Source organism: Falco biarmicus, chromosome 1 (genome assembly GCF_023638135.1).
Source record: "Falco biarmicus isolate bFalBia1 chromosome 1, bFalBia1.pri, whole genome shotgun sequence".
Lineage (NCBI taxonomy): Eukaryota > Metazoa > Chordata > Aves > Falconiformes > Falconidae > Falco > Falco biarmicus.
Genome location: NC_079288.1, coordinates 89,871,518 through 89,895,610, shown reverse-complemented (window position 1 = coordinate 89,895,610; position 24,093 = coordinate 89,871,518). Strand labels below are relative to the sequence as shown.

The window sequence follows — 24,093 nt, the reverse complement described above, 5'->3', positions numbered from 1 at the left end:
TAAATTTAAGTTACAGTAATGTCATGGTCTGAAACCAGGACAAACAAATACTATTAGTTAGATGCTTACTGGGAGTAGCACACTTTTCTGAAAGCGAGTTCTTTCTAGCTTCAGTCATAAATACTGATGGCTAACTGTTCAACTTTTTGTTTAGCTTATTGCAGAAGAATTCAATCACAAAATCTTCCAGAAGTTTGGACCACATGCTGCGCCAGGTAAGTAAGTGTGTAAAGTGCGTTTGCTTTCAGTTCAGGCAAGATAGTGTATGTAGCTTTGTTCCTTTATTGGTTTTGATGGGTTCTTATACCTGATGCTACAAGTTTCAGAAAAAAAAGAGAGGGAAGCAATTTTCCCTCTTCTTCTGGGGAGCTAGATGTATGTAGGATACAAATGATGTAAATACAAACTGTGGTACTGTAATATTTTAGGTGTACTTTTTCCTTTTGCAGTGGTACTACACTTCCAAAATCTAGGGAGATAGTGAAGGCTGCAAATACTGGAAATTACTTATATGCTGTTATTGTATGATTATTTTTCCCCCCTTACTAATGACCAATGGGTAATGAAAAATTCCATTTCTTGTAAAAATGAAGGAGGTTTCATTAGAGATTCCAGGATTAAGCCCTGACTTCAGCCCAAAGCAGCAGAATTTCTACTGCTGGTAGCAAAATAGGTCATGGTTCATTTTGTCCAGATAGTCTTACCCTACTTCATTTTCCTGCATTAGTTTACCCTTTTTCTCCTAGATTTTCTTCTTCTTCCTTTATTTTATTTCATTTCCTTGTAATTACTTGAAGCTGTGGCAAGTGTTTTAGTATCTTTTGATAGGGTTGTATAAGCATTTCACTGTCATCCTGCTATTCTGTAGTAAGACAGCCCTGCGACCACAGAATCAAGTCCACAAATTGGCATCTTTTCAGGAACTCTGCAAGGAAAACAATATCCCTGGAGGCCTTTGAAGCCCTTCCAGAACTCGTCTTCTGGTGATGTTAGTGTTGCAGGTTGCAGTCCAGTGTTGTTAGTGGAAGGGGGCCTGTGTCTGCTTTCGATAAGGAAAACTTTTCCCTGTGTCCATGACAACTGTATAATAAAACATGGCAGCTGAGATAAGCTTAAAATTCTCCAGTGTGCAGTGCTGAGAGTGAGGAGCTCAGGGACTGTATTCTGCTGTTTCTTGTCAAGCATGAAATTTAGACTTGCTGTTTTGGACAACTGGGTATATTGCACTTACGCATCAGCTCACATGAATGAAATGTTAGCAGCTCACTCATTTTCCTCCAGATTTGCTGTTCCCATATCTTGAGAAAGGGAAATATGGTACATTGGCCAGCCTGGAGAACTGTAATGTAAAACAGGGTTGTTTTTTCTTCTTAGCTAAAAGACCAGCTCAAGAACAAATACTGACTTCAGTTGCACCAGCTCAGAAAATTACCAAGCCTGCTGCAAAATATGGAGTGCCTTTAGTGATCAGGAAGTCTAGTGATGCACCTAAAAAGCCTAATGAGAAGAAGTCATTGGCTAAGTCTAGACTGGTAAGCTACATTACTTGAATTGAATTGTTTTGCTTATAGCTTATTTAAATGCTGTGAAGATACTATGCATTCCTTCAAAATGTCTTATGTAGACACATGCATCTGCAAAGAAAGTAGTAGTAGTAGCCAGTGCTTGGCTTGCATAATTGTTGAGTTGTTGTTGTTGTTGTTTAGTTGGTTTTGATATAATGATTTTCAGAGACTGCTACCTTAGGTTTGAGTTTTAATTCCACTGCTGAATTAGATGTGCTTTGCATGTCTTCAGTTCCTTTGTTGGTGTTGACCACTCTTAGAAATGTTGGAAGTCTGTCAGGTACACAAAGATCATTGACACTGGATAAGAATCTTTGCATCTTTCTTCCTTGTTCCAAAGTGATTTCAAATTTTCAAAACATAGAAAACTTCTGTATTCATTTTCTAAAGTGTTCTCGGCCAGAGAAATTGGGTAAATGGAAGAAGAGTTTCCCAGACTTAATTCCATGAACTAATGAGAAATAGTCTTCTGGATACCTTCATACAGTACTTTTGATCTTTCTTCCAGCCATCTTCTCTGTACTCCTTATTACATAAAACTCTTTTTTTTCTTTCTCTCTTTATTCCTTTAATTACTGCATGGCCAGGAGATGTTTACAGTACAGCTAGTTTTGATCTATATGCATGTGCCAGACAACAACAGGAAGCTTCCACTGCAGCAAGGGAACTAATTCAAATTTTCTCTGAATAAGTAATATTGTTGTTGTTGCGGGCGGGTTGTGGGTTTGGGGTTTTCTTCCTTTCCTTCTTCCCATGGTACTCTGGGGATCATAGTGCTGAGATCTCTATCCATCTGTCAAATTTGATAGGTGGACAGAAAATTATCCTTGAGATATAAGTTATTTTGGGGGTTCAAAAGTTATTGGAGGTTTAAGGAAAAGATTGATCACAAAAGTCTTTGTTGGCTTGTGATACACAGTTTGAAAAAGAGAGTAAGAAAAATGGAACACAGAGACTTCTTGTGTATCCTTATGAGACTGTGAGGTTTTTATGTTTTAAGGCTTGGTTGCACATCTGTCTGCTAGTCTGCTGCTCATTGTATTTCACCAGCCAACACCAATCCAACTTGCATGGGAGACTGCAAGTGACAGGGTAGAGACTGAGAAAATAGCTTCTTGCTGCATGTAAGGAGTCAGTAATGCTGCAATTTTAAGATCTACTCTTTGTGTGGATTGTGTCTAGTGACAGTAGGTATCCTAGTAGGATAGAAACAATGACTACAGTGTAATATAAATTTTCTTCTATTTGCTGTTGTTCCAGGATAGACTGAGCTTGCAGCTCTCAGCTGGCTTTGGAAGAGCATGTAACAATTATCTCCTATGTTTAGTGATACTCGATTAACTCAGTGTAGTTGAACTTAATTGACTTAAGTCTCTATAAAGGCTTCTACCTTCCAAAGTACTTGATTTTATATTCTGAAATACTTTGATAGGATTTTAGGCTGGCAAAAGAAAATATTTTGAAGCTCTCTATGTTCTAGTACGGCCAGAAAAATAAAAAAGCTTTAAAAGTAACCATCACTTTTTTGAGAAGATGAGAGCAAGCAGTATGGTTTATTACATATGGCTGCTTCTTTACCAGGTATTCAATAGAGGCTGTGTTCTTCTCTTCTATAGGTGACAAGAACCTTGGTTAGAGTTACTCAAGCAAAAATAGCCTGAGGATAACCTAATAGATCTATTCTCCAAATAAGAGCATCTTGATAACTAGGGACCTTCAAAGGCTTTTAATAGGAAAAGATTGTAATGCAGAATGATATTGCCAGAGAAGAAAAATTAAGACAAAACAGATTTAGAAATTGCTGCCTTCAGCTTTCACAAGACAGAGCTTTTAGTAGAGGGTGAAGAAGTACGGTAGCTAGATCCTAACAGTGCTTTGCACTTAGAACCTCATGAGTAATTATTTTAAACCACATTTTGCACATACTAAGTTGTATGTTTAAGATTTTTTTTTTTTTCTGATTAGAATTTTTCTCTCATTCTGGTGTTGTGCTGTCTAATTTGTAAAGTTTCACCTTTTATCCAGGCCTTTTCAAGTCCAATGAAGAAAATTAATCCAGGAGAAGAAAGGAGGAAAATGTTTGAGGTATCATGACATTATCTGTTAATTTTCAAACCAATCAAAAGCTAAGTCCAGAGCAAGAATGACAACATTAAACCTTCAAACCTTTCCTCCTTATCTTTTTTCCAAACGTTATATGACAGTATTTTTTTAATGTTTTTTTTTCCCCTAATCTTTGTGGACCTACACCAGCAATTGGAGCACTAACCTGGCTTGACAGAGATTTGACAGAAAATGGCTCAGTAATAAGTACTGAATTATATGCTTATTTTTCAGGAACCTTCAAAAAGGAAAAGGTTAGAATTGCCTGAGAAAGAAAAACGCCAGAGAGATCAGGTAGACAAGATTCTTGAGACTTCCTTTTTCCACCCAAAGTAATTTTAATGAAGTATCTTGTGGTGTGATGTGTTATATGTTGCATAAGAATATGTAGTAGCTGGATTTCCCAGTTATTAAACATGTTTAATTCTTACACATTGCAGATGAGTTTACTGAAGGCAGATGAAATGAGAAGATTGGAAAAAGAAAGGGTAAAATAAGTTTAAAATGTGTTAATTAGTAAAGTTCCATTTTTACGTAGTGATTCCTTGAATTTTGTTTTCCTGTATTGTTTTCTCCTTCAGATGGAACGAATAAACAGAGCCAGGGAACAAGGATGGAGGAATGTGCTTGGTTCATGTGGAAGTGGTGATGTTAAGGTTGGCAGCAGATGCAGAAATGTGGTGTAGTCTGTTCCCCCCACTTTTGGTTTTCTGGCATGGTCTTCACTTTTCAGAAAGATCTGTTCTTGAAGGTCAACTCTTGGGACTGTCCATTATTAATCTATGGATAATTTAAGAAAAATTGTATAACAGACTCCCTTCCCTGGCTTTTTGGAATCGTGTGCAGTTTTCATTTTTAATACTTACTAAATTTCCGAATCTCTTCTCTTTCTGCCAGGAACGGTTTTCATGCACCACTTTCTTTTTTCCACTCCTGCTTTCGCTACTTCTCCTCTGCTGAGTCTATGCATGAACAGCTTTCGCATTCAAGTTTGTTCTTGAATTCTTTTGTTGAAATCTTTTTCCAGGTTCTCATATTAGGATAATAGACCTCTTCCCCAGTATTAAATACCTGCTTCTAAGCATTCTTTGTTATTGAGCAACAAAAATGTTTATATATACTGCTAAGTTGTTCAGGAGGGGGGTAAAAAAAATCCTTAATAAGTCTTATTTTTTTCTGAAAGCAGTAAACTCTTTAGCCATTCACTTCTTCCATAACTTAATTACACAGTTTAATCTGATTCCTGTGACAGTTTCTTTTTGCCTGTTTGTGTGTGTCATAGTTCTGTGGAAACATAAGTGTCCTGGAAAGTAGTTTCATGAAGTTAGTTGAATATAAAGGTCAGGGTACTTTCATCAGACAGAGCTAGTGCAGAAATTTAAGTACTGCTGTAGTATAAATCTGTCTGACAATAGAAAATGGCTTAAAATGCTGCTGTTTGTTGTGGTGGTAGTGAGTCTTGCAAATATACTTGGCCTAAACATGTTTAATAGGGTTTTTGTAGACAACCTCTGACTCGGCAGTAGAGTCAAAATGAATAGAGGTTTTATTTTCTGTTCCTTGTGCAAGAAGGAGGAATACACAAGCACTTGACCAGGTTTCAGTAGGTGCTTATTAAATCTATTATTTCAAAATAGACATAATCTTTGGATGTGTGCCACTCATTGTATAAGTACAGCTTAAATATAAAAGCAAACTTAAGCATGCCAGACTTTAAAAACTAACAAGTGCTGATTTACTGGAAAAATCAAAAACCATCATTTGGTTTCTATGCCGTGCTTCTCTCTCTCTCTCAAGATGAAACTGGAAGGCACCAATACAAGCTTCCATACAACACAATATGTCAGCATAATCACATTTGGATAAGAGCTGCTTATGTTCCTAAAAACAATCATGTTTCTGATCAGTTTTGAGAGTTTTATTCCAAAGTTCTTAGACTCTGCAAACATACAAAGTGTTCTGTTGTAGCTGTAGATGCATTACCAGTCTTCTCCGTGATCTAGGGAAACTGAGGTTCAGTGGCTGTCTGTATTTTCATTAAGTGTCACTGGTGTAAAATGTCATGGCAGCCATGCTAATTCATTGAAATGTCTTCTCCAAATTGGATAGTTTAGTACAGATCTTAATGCAGTCTGCTAGGTTATCGTCAGTCCAGGTTTACTCTTGACTTAATTATCCTTTTCCTTCCTCCAACATGAAAACAGTGTATCCAGCAACTCCCTGACAATACTGTCGAATAGCTTTGTTCAAGCTTTTCAATAATGCAAGCCATATAGCATCTTATGAAGGCATGGCAGCATCATACGCTGCATGATTTTGTCCTCCTGTTGTCTTTTTGGGTTGGTTGCTGGCACCTGTTTTTGAGGGAAAGTAGGGAAAGAGGTGACAAGGATTTGGCTTTGAGTTTGTGGTTCTAGCAGGGGCTATAACTGTTCTGCAGACTGTTGATGAGCACCTGCTTCATAGCATTTGCCTAGAGATTGATCATATTATTTCTTTAGATAATCCTTTTGAAAAACTGAGCTCTAATAATGATAGGTAAAACCTTGAACAGTGTATGTAGCAAGACTTTCTATTTGTAGAAACCATAGTCTTGTATGGAAAGTTATTTTTATTCAGATGAACAGCATACCTGCATAATTATTTGAGTGCCTGGATAAGTCTTTCAGTTAGTATTCTGTCATATGGGTTATGGGCAAATATTGATGGGTATTGAGCAACTGAAACTGAGAATGTGTGTTAAATTCCATTGTCAAACATAATCTGTTCTGGAGCTTCAAAGCAGGCAATCTTAAACCTGTCGCATCTGCACTCACCTATCTGAATTTACTTGAAATACTTAAGACCACTCTGGAAGGAACATTGACGCTACTTTTAAAACAAATTTCATAGATTCACTACCATGAGCTATTTGAGTGCTTCCTCCAGGTGTAAAGGGAATGTTTTTATGCATGTGCTGACAACCTTAACCTTGTTTGCCAGTTTCACATTTTCTGCATCCATACTTGGCTACTACTGTATACAGCTGCTTGCTACATTTTATTTTTTTTAATTATTATTTTCACATGAAAGTTCTGTAGGAATTCTAATTCTTTGGGAATGACAGAGATAATTTGCCTAAAGCAGTAGCTTGTGGTAGATGTTCCCCTGATCTGAGCTTTAGTAGGGAAGCAACTCAATTCTGGTGATGAAACTAAAGTTTGGCAACAGTGGGGATTCTCAGATAAATCTGCACTTAATGCCATTCAGCAACCTTGGAAGTGTGCTTAACTGTTTCCAGCTTCATGAAAAAATGTGTGTTTGGCTACAAATCACTCATTAGCACTTCAGTTTGTATTGTATCACTTTTGGCTTTTGTGCTAAAACTTTGGGTTTTGCCAGGTAAGCACATCTATATCCAATTACACTTCAATGGATTTGTTACCAGTAACTTCCAAAAGGTATTACAGATCTCTCGTATATAACTAGACTATTATCAGAGGGAGGTAAAATGATGCATTATTCTGGAGTGCTAACAGAAATTAAGTTTTTAACTGCCTTATAGTTTAAAACAGGGACATGCCAGGAGTAAAAGCAGGACCAATTCAGAATTGTTGCGGAGTAATGCTTTTAGTCTGCTGGAGAGGTAAAATTGGAAGGGCCTGTTTAAACCAGTATTTGAGATTTCCACCCTACCCCTTTTGATTTCCAGGCACCATATTATGGCGGTGGAGGTGGCGTTGGTCCTTTTCCTGTGTCTTCCAGAGGACAATATGAACACTATCATGCTATTTTTGACCAGATGCAACAGCAAAAGGAAAACATTAGAGTAGCTGAAGAGAGGGAAGCCAAACTGAGGGCAAAACTACAAGGCCAAGAAGTTGTTGAAAGGTATGGCTACCTTCCATTAGAAGTTGCATGTGGTCTGCTTTAGATGAAAGTAATGTAAGTTACTGTACATATCTATCTACAGAGGAATTCCACCTGGAATACGTCCAGGAGTTCCTAAGGGGCCTGCAGGTCATCACCATTTACCACCTGATGCTGGTGCAGTTAGGAAAAAAATGAAAAGATTGAAGGAGGTGTCTAAACAAGCCAATGCAAACAGGTTGGACTATGATAAATCCATAAATCTGTCCCTACATGTTAGATTCTTGTTCCGTGTCTCGTTTCATTTAGTAGTTGGACATGTCTCAAACTCACTTTTATCCATTGGTACTGTGTACCGTCTGTTTGTGTGTTAGTCCCTCGCAGAACACAATTCTTTTAGAACCAATGGATACCGTAGCTTCCCCAATAGTAGAAAAAAGGATTACTAACAACTGTAACTAGACTTCAGCCAAAATTCTTGTCTTAATGCAGTTTCAGATAACATTATAAGCCTCCTCCTTTGCTTTTTTCATAGTTCTGCTTTTTGTGTTACCTGTCAAGATGCTTCCTATTCCTGTCATCTCGTTCTGACTGCCTTCTGAGTGTTTGACTCTAGCACAGGAGAGTGTCTAGTACACTCCCAGAACTGTTAGCGCTTGTTTATTGATCAGTGGAAAACTTCTAGGAGCTTTCCTCATTGAGATGTAAATGCCAGGTGTTATAATGGTGTGCAACTTCCAATTCTGTGATGCTTATTCTTTGCAATTACTATAAGCAGAGTTTTTTCATATATAAAAGGATTGTAAACAAGTATTGATATTTTTTAATTGTTTTCCTCTTTCAAGCAGCTTGTTCAAAACCTCTTTGCTCTCCTTCAGAACTGTAAGCAGTAAATAGAATATCTTTTTTCTAGAAGTTTAGAATGTGAGCATTCCTAACCAACTTTCCTAGAGGGACAAATTGTCTTATGCGTTTGAACTTCTGCAGATCCAGTGATGTATCCTATGGAGGAAGAAATAAATGGAGTTAATGCGAGGAAAAGAAAGTGGCCAAGGAAAACTTTTGTTCCTCTAAAATAATTGTATTCAGTTTTATGTTTTAATGTAATGTATTTTGCCTTTTTTTAGACAGTAGATTTTTTTTCGGTTTTAAAATTTGCAGCAATAACATAACACATTTAACACTGATGTTACAATTTTACAAGCTTTATTTTTTTTTTTTTATAGTAATTTGGGCTGTTGTGAGCTAATTAAAATTCTTCCTGGTACAACCTGGTACTGGAAGGTGTATTATTCCAGATGATGTAGCTGCATATTTCGATCCTCCTTTATTTATTCTCAGTGCTTTGTTCAAAGTGCCACAGTCCCCAAACCTTTCCTAGACTAGGAAACTGTTTGCCTCGCCCATTTGACAATATTAAATGATACTTGGCTACACCTGGGTAAACTGTTTTAAATTGTTAAAAGTGAGAGAAAGTGTAGTAGAGGGCTGCAAATTATATCATGGAGATCATGAAAAGAAACTGATTCAGTATTTCTCAAATACATGAACTTGGAAGCACTCGATACTGTGCAGAAATTTATTATCTATTTTATTTATAAAATGGATTACCTTAAGCCTTAAATTGAGGTACTGTTTCTTAGAACTTAAATTTTGGTATTTGTACTTTATTATCTAGAAGCAATTTTATTATCATAGCTAGTTTAGCAGTATTTCTTTCCCGCACTTCATTCTTTCAGCTGGAGGTGAAATATAAAGATAAGTGTTCAAGATGTTTAGCTCAAAGAAAGAATTTAAGTAATTGCAGCTTTCTTAAAGATAGGTAATTTAGAGCATATATTAAAGGAAGTTGAGAAATCCTCAGTTTGCAGTCTTTCCGATTACACTACCACAGCTAATATAAAGCTAAGTATATTCAACATCAACAGTCTAAAAATTGTGTCTTGGACAGAAATGCAGTCCAGAAGAAATCTAGTTGAAATGTTTTAGCAATATGAGTAACCCAGCTTTGGAGTAGGGAAAAACATTTCCGTAAAATTTAGTTGAGAAAACTTTTTCCTGTGAATTTGGTTTGAGGCAAATAGGTTTGGTGTTGGGGGGGGGGGTTGGTTTTTTAGTTGTTTTTTTTTCTCAGGGAAACAGCTCTCCTCCAACACTGTAAGCTAAACTTCAGCTATATGACACAGGTTTGGACAGATTTCACTGTCCACCATTCAGGTTCATACATATGAACAGTTATAGTATAAAAATCTTGTAGTGAGTCAAATACTTGTATACAAAGATTATCAAGTGCTTGTTTCTTTTCCAGTAACACCTATGTGGATCATCTTGCCTTTTCAGAGCGGCCACAGCATTTGTTTTATTGTATCAAATTAGTTTTGTCTATATCTTCCTCTTAACGAATTGTAGCGTTTGGAAATATTTCACTTCCTCCTTGCAGGGGGGCAGCAAATGAAGGGAGAGAAAAAAAAGATGCAAGGATGTTTAATTAGTGTGCTAATTCATTTAAGAATTACTAGCACTAGCTCCTGTATTGCAGAATGATTCTTCTTTAACTGTCTCAGCCTGATGGGTTATTGCTATCAGTTATTGCAATTCCTTCCTGCCCGTTGCTGGACCCCTACTACTCCTCAGTCAAATGAGGCTAGGGGAACCTTGAAAAGGGGGTTGCCTCATCGTTCTGCAATTGGTTAGAATATCTTACACTATTTCTCAGGTTTTTTTAATAGAGAACTTCCTCTGAGTCCACTTCTAACCAATTTGTCAGAAACTGTTTCATTTACCAAATGATCATACGTATGTACTAGGAGACTTGTCAGATGCTCAGTTATGGTAACTTGTACATAGCCTTCTTGTCTACCCAAGCAGGTCCCTGACCTGGGTGGAATATGTCAGGGGAGAAAAAAAAAAAATAAAATCTTGTTCTGGCTAATTCTAAGGTAGGAAAATTCTTTCACAGTACCTTTAAAAACAAATAATAATCCCCCAAGATCCCCCAAAAGGAGTTACCAGAACACTGAGAATTCTAGCACCATGGTGATTATCTGAGTGGTAGAAGCTCTTACTCCAAACGTAAGTCAGTCTGGAAAGACTGCTGCAATTTTGACCTTACTGATTGGCTCATGTGATGAGTTCTTGCTCATGTCTGAAGGGAAACCATGAAGGAGCCTTTTTTCACACCCCACCTCACCCTCCCCCCGCTCCCAAATGGTAACAATAATGAAACAAGCAGAGACATTTTCAGAAGCAATCAAACTAACATTGTGTTTTGACATTCATTTTTTGTTTGATGACCAGGATCTGGAAGGACAACAACAGTGTTTTCTTTTGGGTTGGGTTTTTTTTTTTTCAATTGTTCTTTAACTTAGTTGAGCCTGTTCTCCTCTGTTTTGTGGAAGTCTGACTTGTGTTTTGGCTGATGAAAGGCATTTTTTGAAGATGCCTTGTTCATAGAAAGTTACCTTTTCTGTGTGTGCACTAGTTAGAATAAATGCAGGGGGGTGCTGAATACTATATTTCAGAGGCTTTCATCTTGCTATGTGTTGCAATTACTCAGGCAAAAAGGATGGATAGCTGCAGATAGAGCAAAGCAAGTTGAAGAATTCTGGCAACGAAAGAGAGAAGCCATGGAAAACAAAGCTCGAGCTGAGGGACACATGGTATGTAATCTGGTCCTTCCTATGTATATTACTGTACTAGGATGCTTTGTGAATCTTTGAAGTAGCATCATAACCATGAAATGCTGGCTAAATATTTTCCTTAAGTATTTAAAAAAAATAAAAAAGACTACAGGAGGTAAGATTTTTGCTTTTTGTTATTTTTTTTATTAAAATGTAACAGAAACGTGCAATACATTTCTCATGACTAAATTTATTAACAAAGAAAATATCCTTTCTTGCATGTGTCTAACTTGAGACTTTCAGAACATTCATTTACTTTTTTCTGTTCGTAGCTTTACAGTTTTGGTTAGAATTAAACTTTTAAGTTCAAGCTACTGAATAACACATAAATTAAGTTTGGTTAAACTAATACAGCTAATGATAGGATAGACTAGTGTGTTTTATAAAACCCCTTCTGCTTATTGAGAAGGTATTATAATGACATCCATCTTTGTCGAGGTTGATGTTTCTAAAACCATTACTCTTTAGAAATTAACTAGTGGGCAGCATCACAAAATGTTCTTTGTTCTTTATGCTGGCAGTTCTAAATTCAATATTCCTTTAGGAAGTTTGTTTGCAGGAAAGATGTCTTGGAAATGACTTGTTTGCACTAGGACTTTGTGTGGTTGAACTATGCGTTTTCATAATGCGGAGAGTTTTGCTTTTTGAGTGCTTCTCCGCACTTCATATGCAACCAAGTCACAATATCACTGTCAGCTGCTGAAAGTAAACTGACTGTGATGGCATTGCAGTGCAATGAGACCAACTGAAGATTTACAGAAGCCTCTCCTGAGTTATATCTGCATATCTGATCATGATTTACAGCCAGGTCTTTGTTTCAGAGATTATTTTACTTACAGTAAGCAATTCTTAGATACTTCAATTCACTGCTTTGGTGAAGTATCCTTATATACATTACATATGTTTTAAAGTACGAGTCTTCCACTTTAAAACTGTGTTCTGGGTTTTTTTAAAACCTCCAAGACCAGTAAATTTTTGAAAAAATGAACAGTTCATGTTAAGGCTGCCTCTTCTTAGACAAGTCCTTAATAGTACCTGCTTCTGTTTTGTTCTTGTCTTTGTTGGCATTAATATAAATGTATGAGATCAATTAATGCAAGATACCCAAGTATTCAGTGTAATGGTTCTCAGGTTTCTATAATGTATCCAACTTAGCCCAAATGTTTTATTCTTAACTGGCTGCTGTAATAAAACAAGGAAGTTACTGCACAGTTGTAAACTTAACTCCAGATGTTTAAGGCTTGTAACTCAAAGCCAGGGTTCCATTTGCCGTTGATAGCAGTTCTCAGCAGTTTCTTTTCATTTGTGCAGGAAAAAAACTTGATTAGCTGGCAGTAGTTCTCATATAGGGATGGGACTATTGTCCAGACCATGATGATCTGACAGGAAAAATCAGCAGAAATCATCAACTAATATGAAGCTCTTTGTGGTATAAAGATTTGTAAGTTAAATGACTCGTACTAATTTACTCAGCTTCTGTTAAATATAGTTACTGTCAATGTTAATTTTCAAGTGACAGTCTAAAGTTTGACTCGGTAGTTGCGTTGATGATACTTTCATCATCTCTTCTTTAAGAGATGGCTGTGATCTAGTTTGCTACTTCACTGTAGCTGTGTGGCATTGCAGAGCATTGAATCCTCGTCTGAACATTTTAATGTAGGCAGATGAGTTAAAGTTAACAATCTACAGAAAGAAAATCAGTTCTCAAAAATCTTGCTTCCAGTTTCTTTCTTGTTTAAAAGCAGTGATACAAATCTCCATCAGTTTGATGAAAATACCTAAGCGAAATTGAATGCTAGAATTAAGAACAATGAGATTACTTGAATAGTGCCAGTTAGCTTTTGTAAAGCTCGGGAACATGTGTTAAAAGTAAAACCAAATATTTTCTGAAAATGTGAATATGGCAAATACTCCTTTCCATTTTGTACGCCTTAATGCTCAAGCTGAAACCAGAATTTATGGAATCCTTGTGAATGTATGCTACTTGTTATCCACAGGGTGGTTCCTTTCATTTGAATTCTGATCACGGAAGTACATTAATGCGCACTGATTTTTTTGGTCAATCTGAGAGAGTGTTCAGCCAGAATATTTGGATTCAGTCCTCCCTATTAAGAACTTAACTAGAGTATTTACTTAACAATGGTTCTCTACACAAGCTTGCAGAAACTGAAGGCCTGGTGTTTTATAAGGCAGAAGGTCTGTGTAACTATCATATGTATATGTTCTGTATTGTATGTTGAGTTAACAAATCAGGATATTTTTAACCTGTTAAGCAGAGGCTTTTGTTATAGCATGAACAAAATAATAATAAGTATTTTGGGGTTTAATCCAAGCAGGAAGCCTGCAGTTAAGTGATTCTTATACCATTTTGTATTGGACTTTCTAAAGGTTGAAATCCTTTTGGTGACAGGACACTGAGTACATCACACTAATGAAGGCTATACACTGTGAATGCATGTGTGTTAGGCATTTAACACAGCTTGTTAGGTGTAATATTTATATTTAAGTATTTTATTAGGTTTTTGAGTTCACTTCTTATTGTATGTTTTAAAAAAAGTCATCATTGTGGACAAAGCTTAATCTTAAGAATGTATAAAGATTCCACTTTTATTTTAGGCTTGGCTTAACAATGGCAGAAATGCCAACTCTATGCAACAATTTGTATGTAATCCAGGTGTAGAAAAACTCATGCTCATTGGAATTTAGGCTTTCTAACATAGCAGGAGAAAATCAGAATTGCAGGGAGCAGGCAAATATATTCTTAAAACTCCTGTCTCTCTTTGGCTGTTCAGGATTTTAGTTACTACCACCATATGTTTCATGTAAGGGAAAAGGGATTATCAGTTAACTTCAGGACAACTGCAGATCATTGATGGCTTTGGTTTCTTATACGTGAACAGTTATTGGATAAAGCAGGTAATTTTAATGCCCCAGCCACCTTAAATTTGATACCATTAAATGGCAAACAGGGTACACTGCAAAACGTGGCAGATACCTATGGAGGCAGGCCCATTCCTGCAAGAGGAAGGAAATCCAGAAACAAGGAGGAAGAGGTATGCTTGCTGCATGTTTGCCACTTTGCTCGTCACATAAATAGCACAATTTTGACCTTGACTCTGCCTAGTTTCCCTGCATGGTTCCATCTGTGTAACAAAATAAAAGGACTTTATGAATTCCTAGGAAATAATTTGCTGTATAAAATTCTAGAGTTTGGGTGCGTTTGCTTTTTGTGTTGGATATTTTGTTTTAATAATCAAAATAAGTTGTCTACATCTGTGTTAGGTCTTGAATATGCATACATATAGATACGAGATTGTGTATCCTAATGCTGTTGTGATAATAATACATATGATAGTATATAACAAAATGGTAGTTTGATACTGGGAAACATGTTCCAGTTTTCTTTATTTTCATTAGATGAGAGTTTTTCTGGAGACTAGTAAGTGATAATATGGTGATAGTAATAGTGTGGGGTGGGATTTTTTTCACCCACCTTATTTTTGTGAGGAATCTTACATATTTGAAGTTAACTATACTGGAGACAGTTTCAGTATAACTGAAACTTAATTCCTTTTGTTGCCTTAGGAATATTTGGCAAGATTAAGACAGATCCGGCTACAGAACTTTAATGAACGTCAACAGATTAGAGCAAAACTTCGCGGAGAGAAGGTTGGTTTAAAAAATTTTAAATACGTACAGAAGTTGGCTGTGGGATGTATTCTTTTATCCCTGTGTGAAGACTTTTCTTGTAGACAGTTTTATATATAGACATGTATTTTTGACATTTAATTCTGTTCCACAGTTAGTGTACTTCCATGTCTTTTTCCAGAATATGCAAATCTGTTTGTTATTTCAGTGCTGGGGGTGCAGCTTCAGTGCCTGTAAACTAACAATATCTTAAAAACAAGACTACACAATGTTACATCTGAATTTGACATGTAAATTTCTCATCGAGGACTAGCACCTTTGTATTTATTTGCTTTTAGTTAAAGGAACTTTTCCAGAATTCAGTTTTTGACAATGCTCACGCAGAATGTGTACAGAGCAATTCTTTTCATACATTCTGTGGGTGTGTTAGAAATTCTTGGCGTGAGCTCAATTTAATCAATACGCTTTTTTCAAACATCGCTTCTCCAAAATATGTTCATAATACAACAAAATAATATGTTGATAAAGTGGATTCAGAATGAACGCTACTTAAGGCATCACATGAATAATCCAAGCCATACTTGGAAGGAATCCATTTACTTGTATATGGAAAAGTTTCATTTGAGAGGCAATCTATGTAGTAAATATGGTCCGGAGTCTGTTTCTGTCTTTTCATTAACTTCTTGTGTGATCTTGTACTCCCGTTTGTTCTTCCCCTTACTGTCTATTTGTCTTAATAGGGTGTTTGGGTTTCCTCAAGTGATTACCTGCTTATACATTCACATTGTACTTTGTGATTGAAAACTAGAGAAATGTTACCTGCCTCCCCCCAGCACCTGTATTAAGTACTTCCATGCATTTTATGTATCACTATACATAAATGGACGTATAAGGCAAGAGCTGGCCTAAACTAATTTTCAGAATTCAGAGACCAAGTTTAAGAGGTTTTTGTCATGAAGACCTGCAGACACAAACTTTAGAGTGGAGGGTCACTTCTAGAGGAACACTATCTCAGACCAAATCTTGTCACAGATATGTTTATTTCCTCATGTTGATTAACAATTTTATATCTATTACTACTGCATAGTATCCTACTTTATATACAATAAATGAATATATGTATTCATTCCTTTGCCTACTAAGGGTACCAAATGATTTTTCTGAAGTTTTTTGATCTCCAGTCTCTTTTCCGCTGTTAGCTGACTGACACCAAGATTGGCATGACCTTATTTTTTTTTATTTTCACTTAAAAAATTACCTAAAATTCTTGCTTGTGTTTTGCCAAATTATTTCTAATAATACTTTTTGTTGTATTGCAAGATACCTACTAAATAGGCCTTCTGAACAGTTTATTTTAAATAAAAGGTCTGCAGAAGTTGGTCATGAACAGTAAAAAGGTCCTGTCAAACCTTGTTGTGTGGCTCTGTCAGTCTGTTCTGTAAACAGGAATATGCAAAGGCCATGGAAAGAAGAAAGAGATTGAAAACAGGTTTCAGAGGTAGACCTTATATGTTCTTACTTGTTACCATCTCTCCCCCACACCCGTTCCACCTTATTTGGAGCACATACAGTGGAAGAAACTGGAATTCTAGAGCATCAGACCTTTCTTGTATACCTTACCTGCAGAGCATGCAACAAGTGATGAGGGGTGGCAGGCGAGAGCCCAGCGTCGTTAGGTCTCTTCCATTGCAACAGTAGGCACATTACCTTCTTCCTGGCTTGTAAAAACTTCATGTCTTTTAAAACTAACCCCCCCTGCCAAAACCAACCAACCAAACAAAACGCCCCACAAATCTCAGTAGCAATTACATTTGAGTGAGGAGTTGCCTATTGAAATTGTGACCTGTGTTAGTCATATAGGCAGTGTAAACGATCTGAGCAGTGACCTATCGCTCAGCTTTTAAATACATGAACTAATAATAATTCTCTGAGGACTCTTACTTTGCAGAATGAAGGTGCTGGTTCTGATGGACCAGAATCGAGTGAGGAAGCAGAATTGAGACGCAAAAAGATAGAAGCGCAGAAGGTAATTGTGGGGAGGGAGGACATGGAACTGTTTTCATATTTGTTTCCTGTCTCATTAAGTTTCTTACATTTCATTTTGCTATCAATAGTTTGTTCATACATCCACTACAAGAGGTTTTTAACTGTTGAAGTAACAGCTCTGTTCAACTGTTTTATCTCAGTAATTTTAAAATGTGTTGTGACATAGCGTAGCAAATCCATGATTTTTCCACTCCCTGCCTGTGAGATTTATCTCTAGGTTAGCTTTAGTCCTGAAAGCACTTTGGTATATCTGAAATAGCATTTTGATACTGAAAGGGAAAGGAAGATGTATCTTACGTAACAACAACTTTATTTTAGTTAAAAGAATAAAGGAAGGCAAAATTTACATGTGCTGACATGGGCAACATGTGGATTGCAAGGTGAGCTGTATACCCCTGTGATGAAGCACATTTAAAGCAAATGTGTTTCACAGAAATCCAATGTTTGATTGGAACGTTATTCCATGTGGTGTTCTTATATCAGTAACTAATCTCCATCATACAATATATAGCAAGTATTACTCTATTCCGGGAAAATTTTCCACCCCCCGTCATCTGCAAAGAGCAATGTAAAAACAAACTAACCTTATGCCTAACCTTAAATCTAGAGGTGAAACATCAACCAAAGTTTTTATGTTTAAACTTTAAACTTATTCAACATAAACTTAATATTTAATGTTTTGTGATTAATGCATTTGGCTTCAAAGCTACTTATAAGTAGAGATTCCAGTTTTACATTACTCTAAGATTGCTATGTACGCTAAAAATACAACCATGCAAATCAAGAGCTAACTTAATTTTGAGGAGTCACCATGACTCTTAACATAGAAGATCAGTTATTATACTTGTGGTGGTGATTTTGATTCAGTGGAGTCCTCCCTTCACAGTCTATACAGTAGTAAGTGAGAGAGAGGAAGATGCAGTAATCCAAGAATATATATTCTTAAAATATTCCATGGAATGTGGATACTAATGCTTTTTATCACTTTAAGTTGTCTGTTTTGCTTATTTGTTCACTGTAGGCCCAAGCAAATGCTCGAGCTGCAGTTCTGAAAGAACAGTTAGAGCGAAAGAGAAAGGAAGCTTATGAAAGAGAGAAAAGAGCCTGGGAAGAGCATGTAAGAAAATAAATCTGTTACATGCAGTCAAAGTATGTAGTGCCATATCTTTGTCTAACTAAAATTCTGTACTGTGATTAACAAGCTTAGATAATCAATTTGTCTTCTGAAACTGAGGAGAGCATCTGTTAGTCAGAATTCCCTCATTAGAAGCCTAATCTTAGATATGCTTGAATGAAGAATTTGGTTCAAGAATTGAAGAACATCAGACCTAAGAATCATTAAGATCACCTCAAGTCTTTTATTAATGATCTCTAACTTACTAAAGTGTAATTAATCTTCTTTTGCTTCTGTGAGCTGTGGAGTGACAAGTCCAACTAGTAATATATTGCTCCAAAAAGCAGGATGTTGTGGAGCTGATAAACTGGAAATAGTTCACATGCAGTTGTCAGTTGTCTTGTGTATGAAAGTGTGTGGCATTATTGTCTTTTTTTAAAGGTTTGCATGAACCTATATAATAATACTGTGTTTAATGTGCAAAGTCTTGAAGTTAATTTGTTGTTTTAATTTTTTTTAATTGAATCTATATCTATGCAGCTGATATCGAAAGGGGTAAAGAATCCTAATGTGCCTTTTCATGTGGGAGCTATAGAACAGTGTCCTGTGCATGGACTACAAGAGCTTGGAGCAGCTCTTCCTAAGCCACAACTTCCAGTGAAGCCCAGTACACCAGTCATCTCCATGACTTCTGCTTTGAAGGAAGTGGGTGTGGTAGGTACTTTTGCTAAGAGGGTAAAATTCATGAAAAAAACCCAAACCCAACCTGATTTGAAAAAGGTTTTTTAGAAGAATGTGTGTATTAGATAGAAAAAAATAATTAAGGATACTTGTTGCTTCTAATTCAGGAAAGAAAAAAAGGAAAAAAATGTGAAAAAAAACCCAAAACTTGGAAGCTGTTGAAATACATCTGTGCACTGAAACTCAAATTCAGTCAGTTTTGAACAAAATGGCTTATAATGAACCCTGGGCTGTGTGGTGGGTTGACCTTGGTGGGATGCCAGGTGCCCACCAAGCCACCCTATTACTCCCCTTCTCAGCAGAACAGGGCAGGGAGAAAATAAGATTGGAGAAAAAACATGTGTGGGTCAAGATAAAGGCAGTTTAATAAAGCAACAGCAAAGGTCGTGTGTGCAGAAGCAAAGGGAAACAAAAGATGTTATTCTCTACTTCCTATCAGTAGGCGATGTCCAGCCACTTCCCAGGAAGCAGGGCTTCAGTACGCATAGAGGTTGCTCCGGAAGACAAATGTAGTAAATAACAAATGCCCTCCTTTCCTCCTCCTTTCTCTTAGCTTTTATATCTCAGCCAGTGTCATACGGTACGGAATATGCCATTTGGTCACTTTGGGTCAGCCGTGCTGGCTATGTCCCCTTTCAAGATCTTGCCCACACCCAGCCTACTGGTGGGGGGTGGGGTTTGAGGGAGAGCCTTGGTGCTGTGTGAGCACTGCTTACAGTAGTCAAAACACTGGTGTGTTACCGCCGCCTTTCTAGCTGCCAATACAAGCACAACACTATCAGGGCTGCTATGGGGCTCAGCCAGACCCAGTATAGGCTGCAATTTCAATTTTGATCAAGGCAGTCATGACTGGTGGAAGAAGACATCAACTAACCAGCATTTTCATCAGTCTTTTGAAGGGGGAGTTAAGGAGTTTATAACCTAGTGGAAGTAAGGAAAAAAATTTTAAATGATAGGACTGTTTTATTAGTTCTTGTTTTCAGTGAGTTTGAAGCTATGTGCAGAAATGTAACAGACAGTTAGAAGTTCAAGAGACTTGAATCTGATAGTGTTGTCTCTTCTTCTTGTCTAAAACAGTATTAGAGGCTTCCTAATTTCTCTTTTCTGTGATCTTGATTCCTGGTATTGTAAATGTTTACAGGTTTACCTCAACTACCACCATTTGATTTAAGTAACAAGTGGGAAACCGAGCATATGAGTCAATTGTTGCACAATTTGAGTTTTTAACAAAGTCTGTGTTGATTTCAATGCTAACTTTTGTGGGTTTACCTAAGCTATCTCTAGATTTCAGGGTAGTGTGGGATTTTACACTGTATACAACCCTAAAGGCTATGACTATGGGAATATAGTGAAAACTTAGTGCTAAGTAGCATATATAGAATATAAAATACTGAAAGATGTCAGTTGCTAGCTGGAAAAATAAACAAATCACATTTTGATGGACTTAAGTCATTAGCACAGTTTTTCCACATGGATATTTTGTCTTACAGCAATGCAAGATGGTGACTATAGCTGACTAAAATGTAGCACACAGAGCAGTTGGAAGTGGAGAAGACAGGCTGTGTACAAAAAGAGTCTAAGTTCAAATTTTTGCCTTTGATTTTTAGTTTGATTATTTTGCATATCACTAAAGCTGTCTCTTCTCCCCTCTGCTTTTCTTTACAGGTGATTCTTGACTCTGTCCTTGCCACTTTTTTTGTTTTCTTATAGAATTGCTCATTTCTAGCATTGGAATTTGGTGGCATTTTGCTGTAGAGGTCATATCTAGCTTTAAGTCTACATGTTTAGTGCTCTGAACTTTCACTTGTCTGCTTAAACTGAGTGATTCATTTGCTCACCACTTTCCGATAGTGAACAGTTCAGACGGAAGCTGCCCTTGAAATTCTGTCTTTGAGAAGCCCCAAAACCCCAAAGGAATCGTAGATTGTGTTTCAGTCTATCTGTAGTTGTCAATGGAAAGAATTTAGAGGTGATGGTTCACGATTGCATCTGTTAGTATTCTCAGGATTATTTTTTTCTGACACATTCTTCCATGTTCTATTTCATGCTCTGGGACTTGAAGGATGAAAATGTAACTGCCATTCAAGAAGCTGAGGAGGAAATAAAAAAGCCAGATTGTGCAATGCAAGTATGTCAAATTTTATTCATTTAGTCTCCTTTTAAGAAAGGTACTATTTTAAGTGCTATATGTGGCCCTTATTTCAGAATAAACGAGAAATACTGAGAAGATTAAATCAAAATCTGAAAGCTCAAGAAGATGAGAAAGGAAAAAAGGAGTGTAAAACTGTCTCTGAATCAGCTGTGTCTGAAGATGGTAAGGAGCAGCAAGAAGGTGACCATCCACTTCTAGGAGATCGCAAAAAATGGGAATCTGGGGCATCTGAGTTGGTAGTTCCTCTAGGTCAGTTATCAATGGAAGACTCTCTCTCTGGAACAGATCGTAAGTACTTTTTTTTGTTACCATGATAACAGTAAATCAGTTTACCATGTGTGGTGTCTGTTTTTATAAAGCAAGTACTCTTATTATAATCTTGTTATCAGTTGCATGTCATCCGCTTCTAAAAAAGAGGCGGTTATGTATTCCCTTGGATAAGGAATAAGGCACAGGCTGAGTAATTAAATGGCTTGCAGGGGATTCAACAAATAATTTCCCAATTTCAACAAATAGTTACCTAATTAAATGCATAGTTACATTCTTTGAGCTTTCTTGGTAAGTGTCTTTTAAGTAGGCATTAATTTACACAGGAGTAAAAACACTTAAGATATATCAAAGTTTCTTATTTAACTTCAAAGTCCTTTTACATTATCAGTAGAACAATAAAAACAGGGTTTTCTCAATTTATGTCTGTTACTTTTATTGCACTCCTCAGCTTTTTTTCTTTTTTTAAATCAAACCTGTCTTTTCAAATTTTCTGTCTGCCTTCTCGGGTTTTGAGTGGAAGACCTTTTTCTTGTTTTCAGTATGCCTTACTAAGGGTCTGTCTCAGATTGCAGAAATAAATAATCACTGAGAGTATGACATGTTTACTTTATAGCATAGTAGTTTTACATGGCTAGGATTCTAGAAGCATCTTCTTTTGTTCCATTAGAATCATAGAATCATTTAGGTTGGAAAAGGGTTTTTTTGAGATCATCAAGTCCAGCTGTTAACCCAGGACTGCCAAGTCCATCACTAAGCCATGTCCCTAAGCACCAAATCTACGTATTCCACCACCTCCCTGGGCAGCCTGTTCCAATGCTTGACCACCTTTTCAGTGAAGAAATTCTTCCTAATATCCAATCTAAACCTTTCCTGGCACAACTTGAAGACATTTCCTCTTGTCCTGTCGCTTGTTATCTGGGAGAAGAGACCGACCCCCACCTCGCTAGAACCTCCTTTCAGGCAGTTGTAGAGAGTAATAAGGTCCCCCCTGAGCCTTCTCCTCTCCAGGATAAACAGCCCCAGTTCCCTCAGCTGCTCCTCACAAAACTTGTGCTCCAGACCCTTCACCAGCCCTGTTGCCCTTCTCTGGACATGCTCCAGCACCTCAAAGTCCCTCTTGCAGTGTGGAGCCCAAAGCTGAGCACAGGATTTTAGGTGCAGCCTCAGCAGTGCCCAGTACAGGGGAACAATCACTCCCCCAGTCCTGCTGGCCACACTGTTTCTGACCCAGGCCAGGATGCTGTTGGCCTCCTCGGCCACCTGGGCACAGAGCTGGCTCCTGCCCAGCCGGCCGTCACCCAGCACCCCCAGGCCCTTTCCCACCAGGCCCTTCCCAGCCGCTCTGCCCCAGCCTGCAGCGCTGCATGGGGCTGGTGTGACCCAGGTGCAGGACCCGGCACTGAGCCTTGTTCAGCCTCATACAGTTGGCCTCAGCCCATCGGTCCAGCCTGTCGAGATCCCTCTACAAAGCCTTCCTGCCCTCAGGCAGATCAACACTCCTGCCCAGCTTGGTGTCACCTGCAAACTTGCTGAGGGTGCACTTGATCCCCTTGTCCAGATCCTCCATAAAGACACTGAACAGGGCTGGCCCCAACACCGAGCCCTGGGGAACGCCACGTGTGACCAGCTGCCAGCTGGGTGTAGCTCCACTCCCCACCGCTCCTTGGGCCCGGCTGCCCAGCCAGCTTTTAACCCAGCACAGAGCGCACCTGCCCCAGCCGTGACCAGCCAGCTCCTGCAGGAGAATGCTGTGGGAAACGGTGTCAAAGGCTTTACTAAAGTCCAAGCAGACAACATCCACAGCCTTTCCCTAATCCACTAAGCAGGTCACCTTGTCCTAGAAGGAGACTGGGTTTGTCAAGCAGGACCTGCCTTTCATAACCCCATGCTGGCTGGGCTTGATCCCTCAGCTGTGCTGCACGTGCTGCATGTGCATGGTGATACTCAGGACAATCTGCTCCATGACCTTCCCTGGCACCCAGGTCAGGCTGAGAGGCCTGTAGTTCCCTGGATCCTCCTTCCTGCTCTTCCTGTAGATGAGCATTACATTGGCTAACCTCCAGTCTTCTGGAATTCTGATACTATTCTTTATTAGTTTATGCCCTCTTTTCCTGGGAGGGAGAAATAAAAGAAAGAAATGTCAAAGGATAGCAGCAATGAGACTTTCTAGTTTCCCATTTCAGGTAAAGTTAAGACCACCTCATGCCAGTTTTAAACATTTGTCATACTGTTTTCTTTTGGAGTGCCTGAATTGCTGAAGGGATCTGCTGCTGTTAAGTTGCAGCTGTTAACTGGCATTGAATCACTTCTAGTATTAAATGGAATTGGCAGAGGAAAAACTAGACTGCGTGCAGTCCTTAGGCTGTCTGACTTGGGGTGAGGTGACATGAGTTCTGGCTTTGTAGTATTTAGTTTTGTGGAGGTTGTTTGTTTTCTTACTATATAGAAAGTGAATAAAAGTTTCTATGTTTGTGTTTGTGTCCTAACAGGTCAAACTCTGGGGGAAGTAATTAGGTTAGATATTGGGGAACCCCACAGGAAAGTCTGGGGCAAAAGCCCTACTGACTCAGTCCTGAAGATCCTAGGAGAAGCAGAGTTGCAGCTGCAAACAGACTTACTTGAGGAACTAGATGTAATAAATGGTAAGCACAGCTGGTAGTTATCTGCACTGTGAGTGTACGAAGTGCCAGATTTGTCCACTGAGAACAATTCTGAAGTCAGAAGCATATTCTATCCTCACTCTTCCTTTCCATTTCTGGGTGTTGCCTCAGTTCTAAATGTCAGCACAAGCTGATACTGGAAGACACCAAAATATTTCAAATTCGGTAAAGTGGTAAGAAATTAAGAAGGATGTGCTGAAATGAAAGGATCTTTGTTTTGTTGAAAAGTCTTAGACTTTGCTTATTGATAGAAACAAGTCTGTCT

The 24,093-nt window shown here is 37.9% G+C and overlaps 1 protein-coding gene across 6 annotated transcripts in view; it reads left to right on the top strand.

Moving 5' to 3' along the window:
* Positions 1-24,093, top strand: part of NEK1 (NIMA related kinase 1) — a 49,077-nt gene that overhangs the window by 12,448 nt on the left and 12,536 nt on the right. Inside the window, exons 10-26 of one of the 6 annotated variants that reach the window (XM_056346152.1) lie at positions 155-215; positions 1,375-1,532; positions 3,591-3,650; positions 3,903-3,962; positions 4,109-4,156; positions 4,250-4,324; positions 7,360-7,538; positions 7,621-7,755; positions 11,074-11,176; positions 14,167-14,250; positions 14,783-14,866; positions 16,794-16,871; positions 17,913-18,008; positions 18,546-18,719; positions 20,809-20,874; positions 20,952-21,186; positions 23,658-23,810. In XM_056346152.1, coding sequence (XP_056202127.1) covers positions 155-215; positions 1,375-1,532; positions 3,591-3,650; positions 3,903-3,962; positions 4,109-4,156; positions 4,250-4,324; positions 7,360-7,538; positions 7,621-7,755; positions 11,074-11,176; positions 14,167-14,250; positions 14,783-14,866; positions 16,794-16,871; positions 17,913-18,008; positions 18,546-18,719; positions 20,809-20,874; positions 20,952-21,186; positions 23,658-23,810 — 1,849 coding nt within the window. Of the gene's footprint in view, positions 1-154; positions 216-1,374; positions 1,533-3,590; positions 3,651-3,902; positions 3,963-4,108; positions 4,157-4,249; positions 4,325-7,359; positions 7,539-7,620; positions 7,756-11,073; positions 11,177-14,166; positions 14,251-14,782; positions 14,867-16,793; positions 16,872-17,912; positions 18,009-18,545; positions 18,720-20,808; positions 20,875-20,951; positions 21,187-23,657; positions 23,811-24,093 lie in introns of those variants that run through there. The other 5 variants (XM_056346114.1, XM_056346124.1, XM_056346132.1 and 2 more) reach the window with 5 other exon arrangements.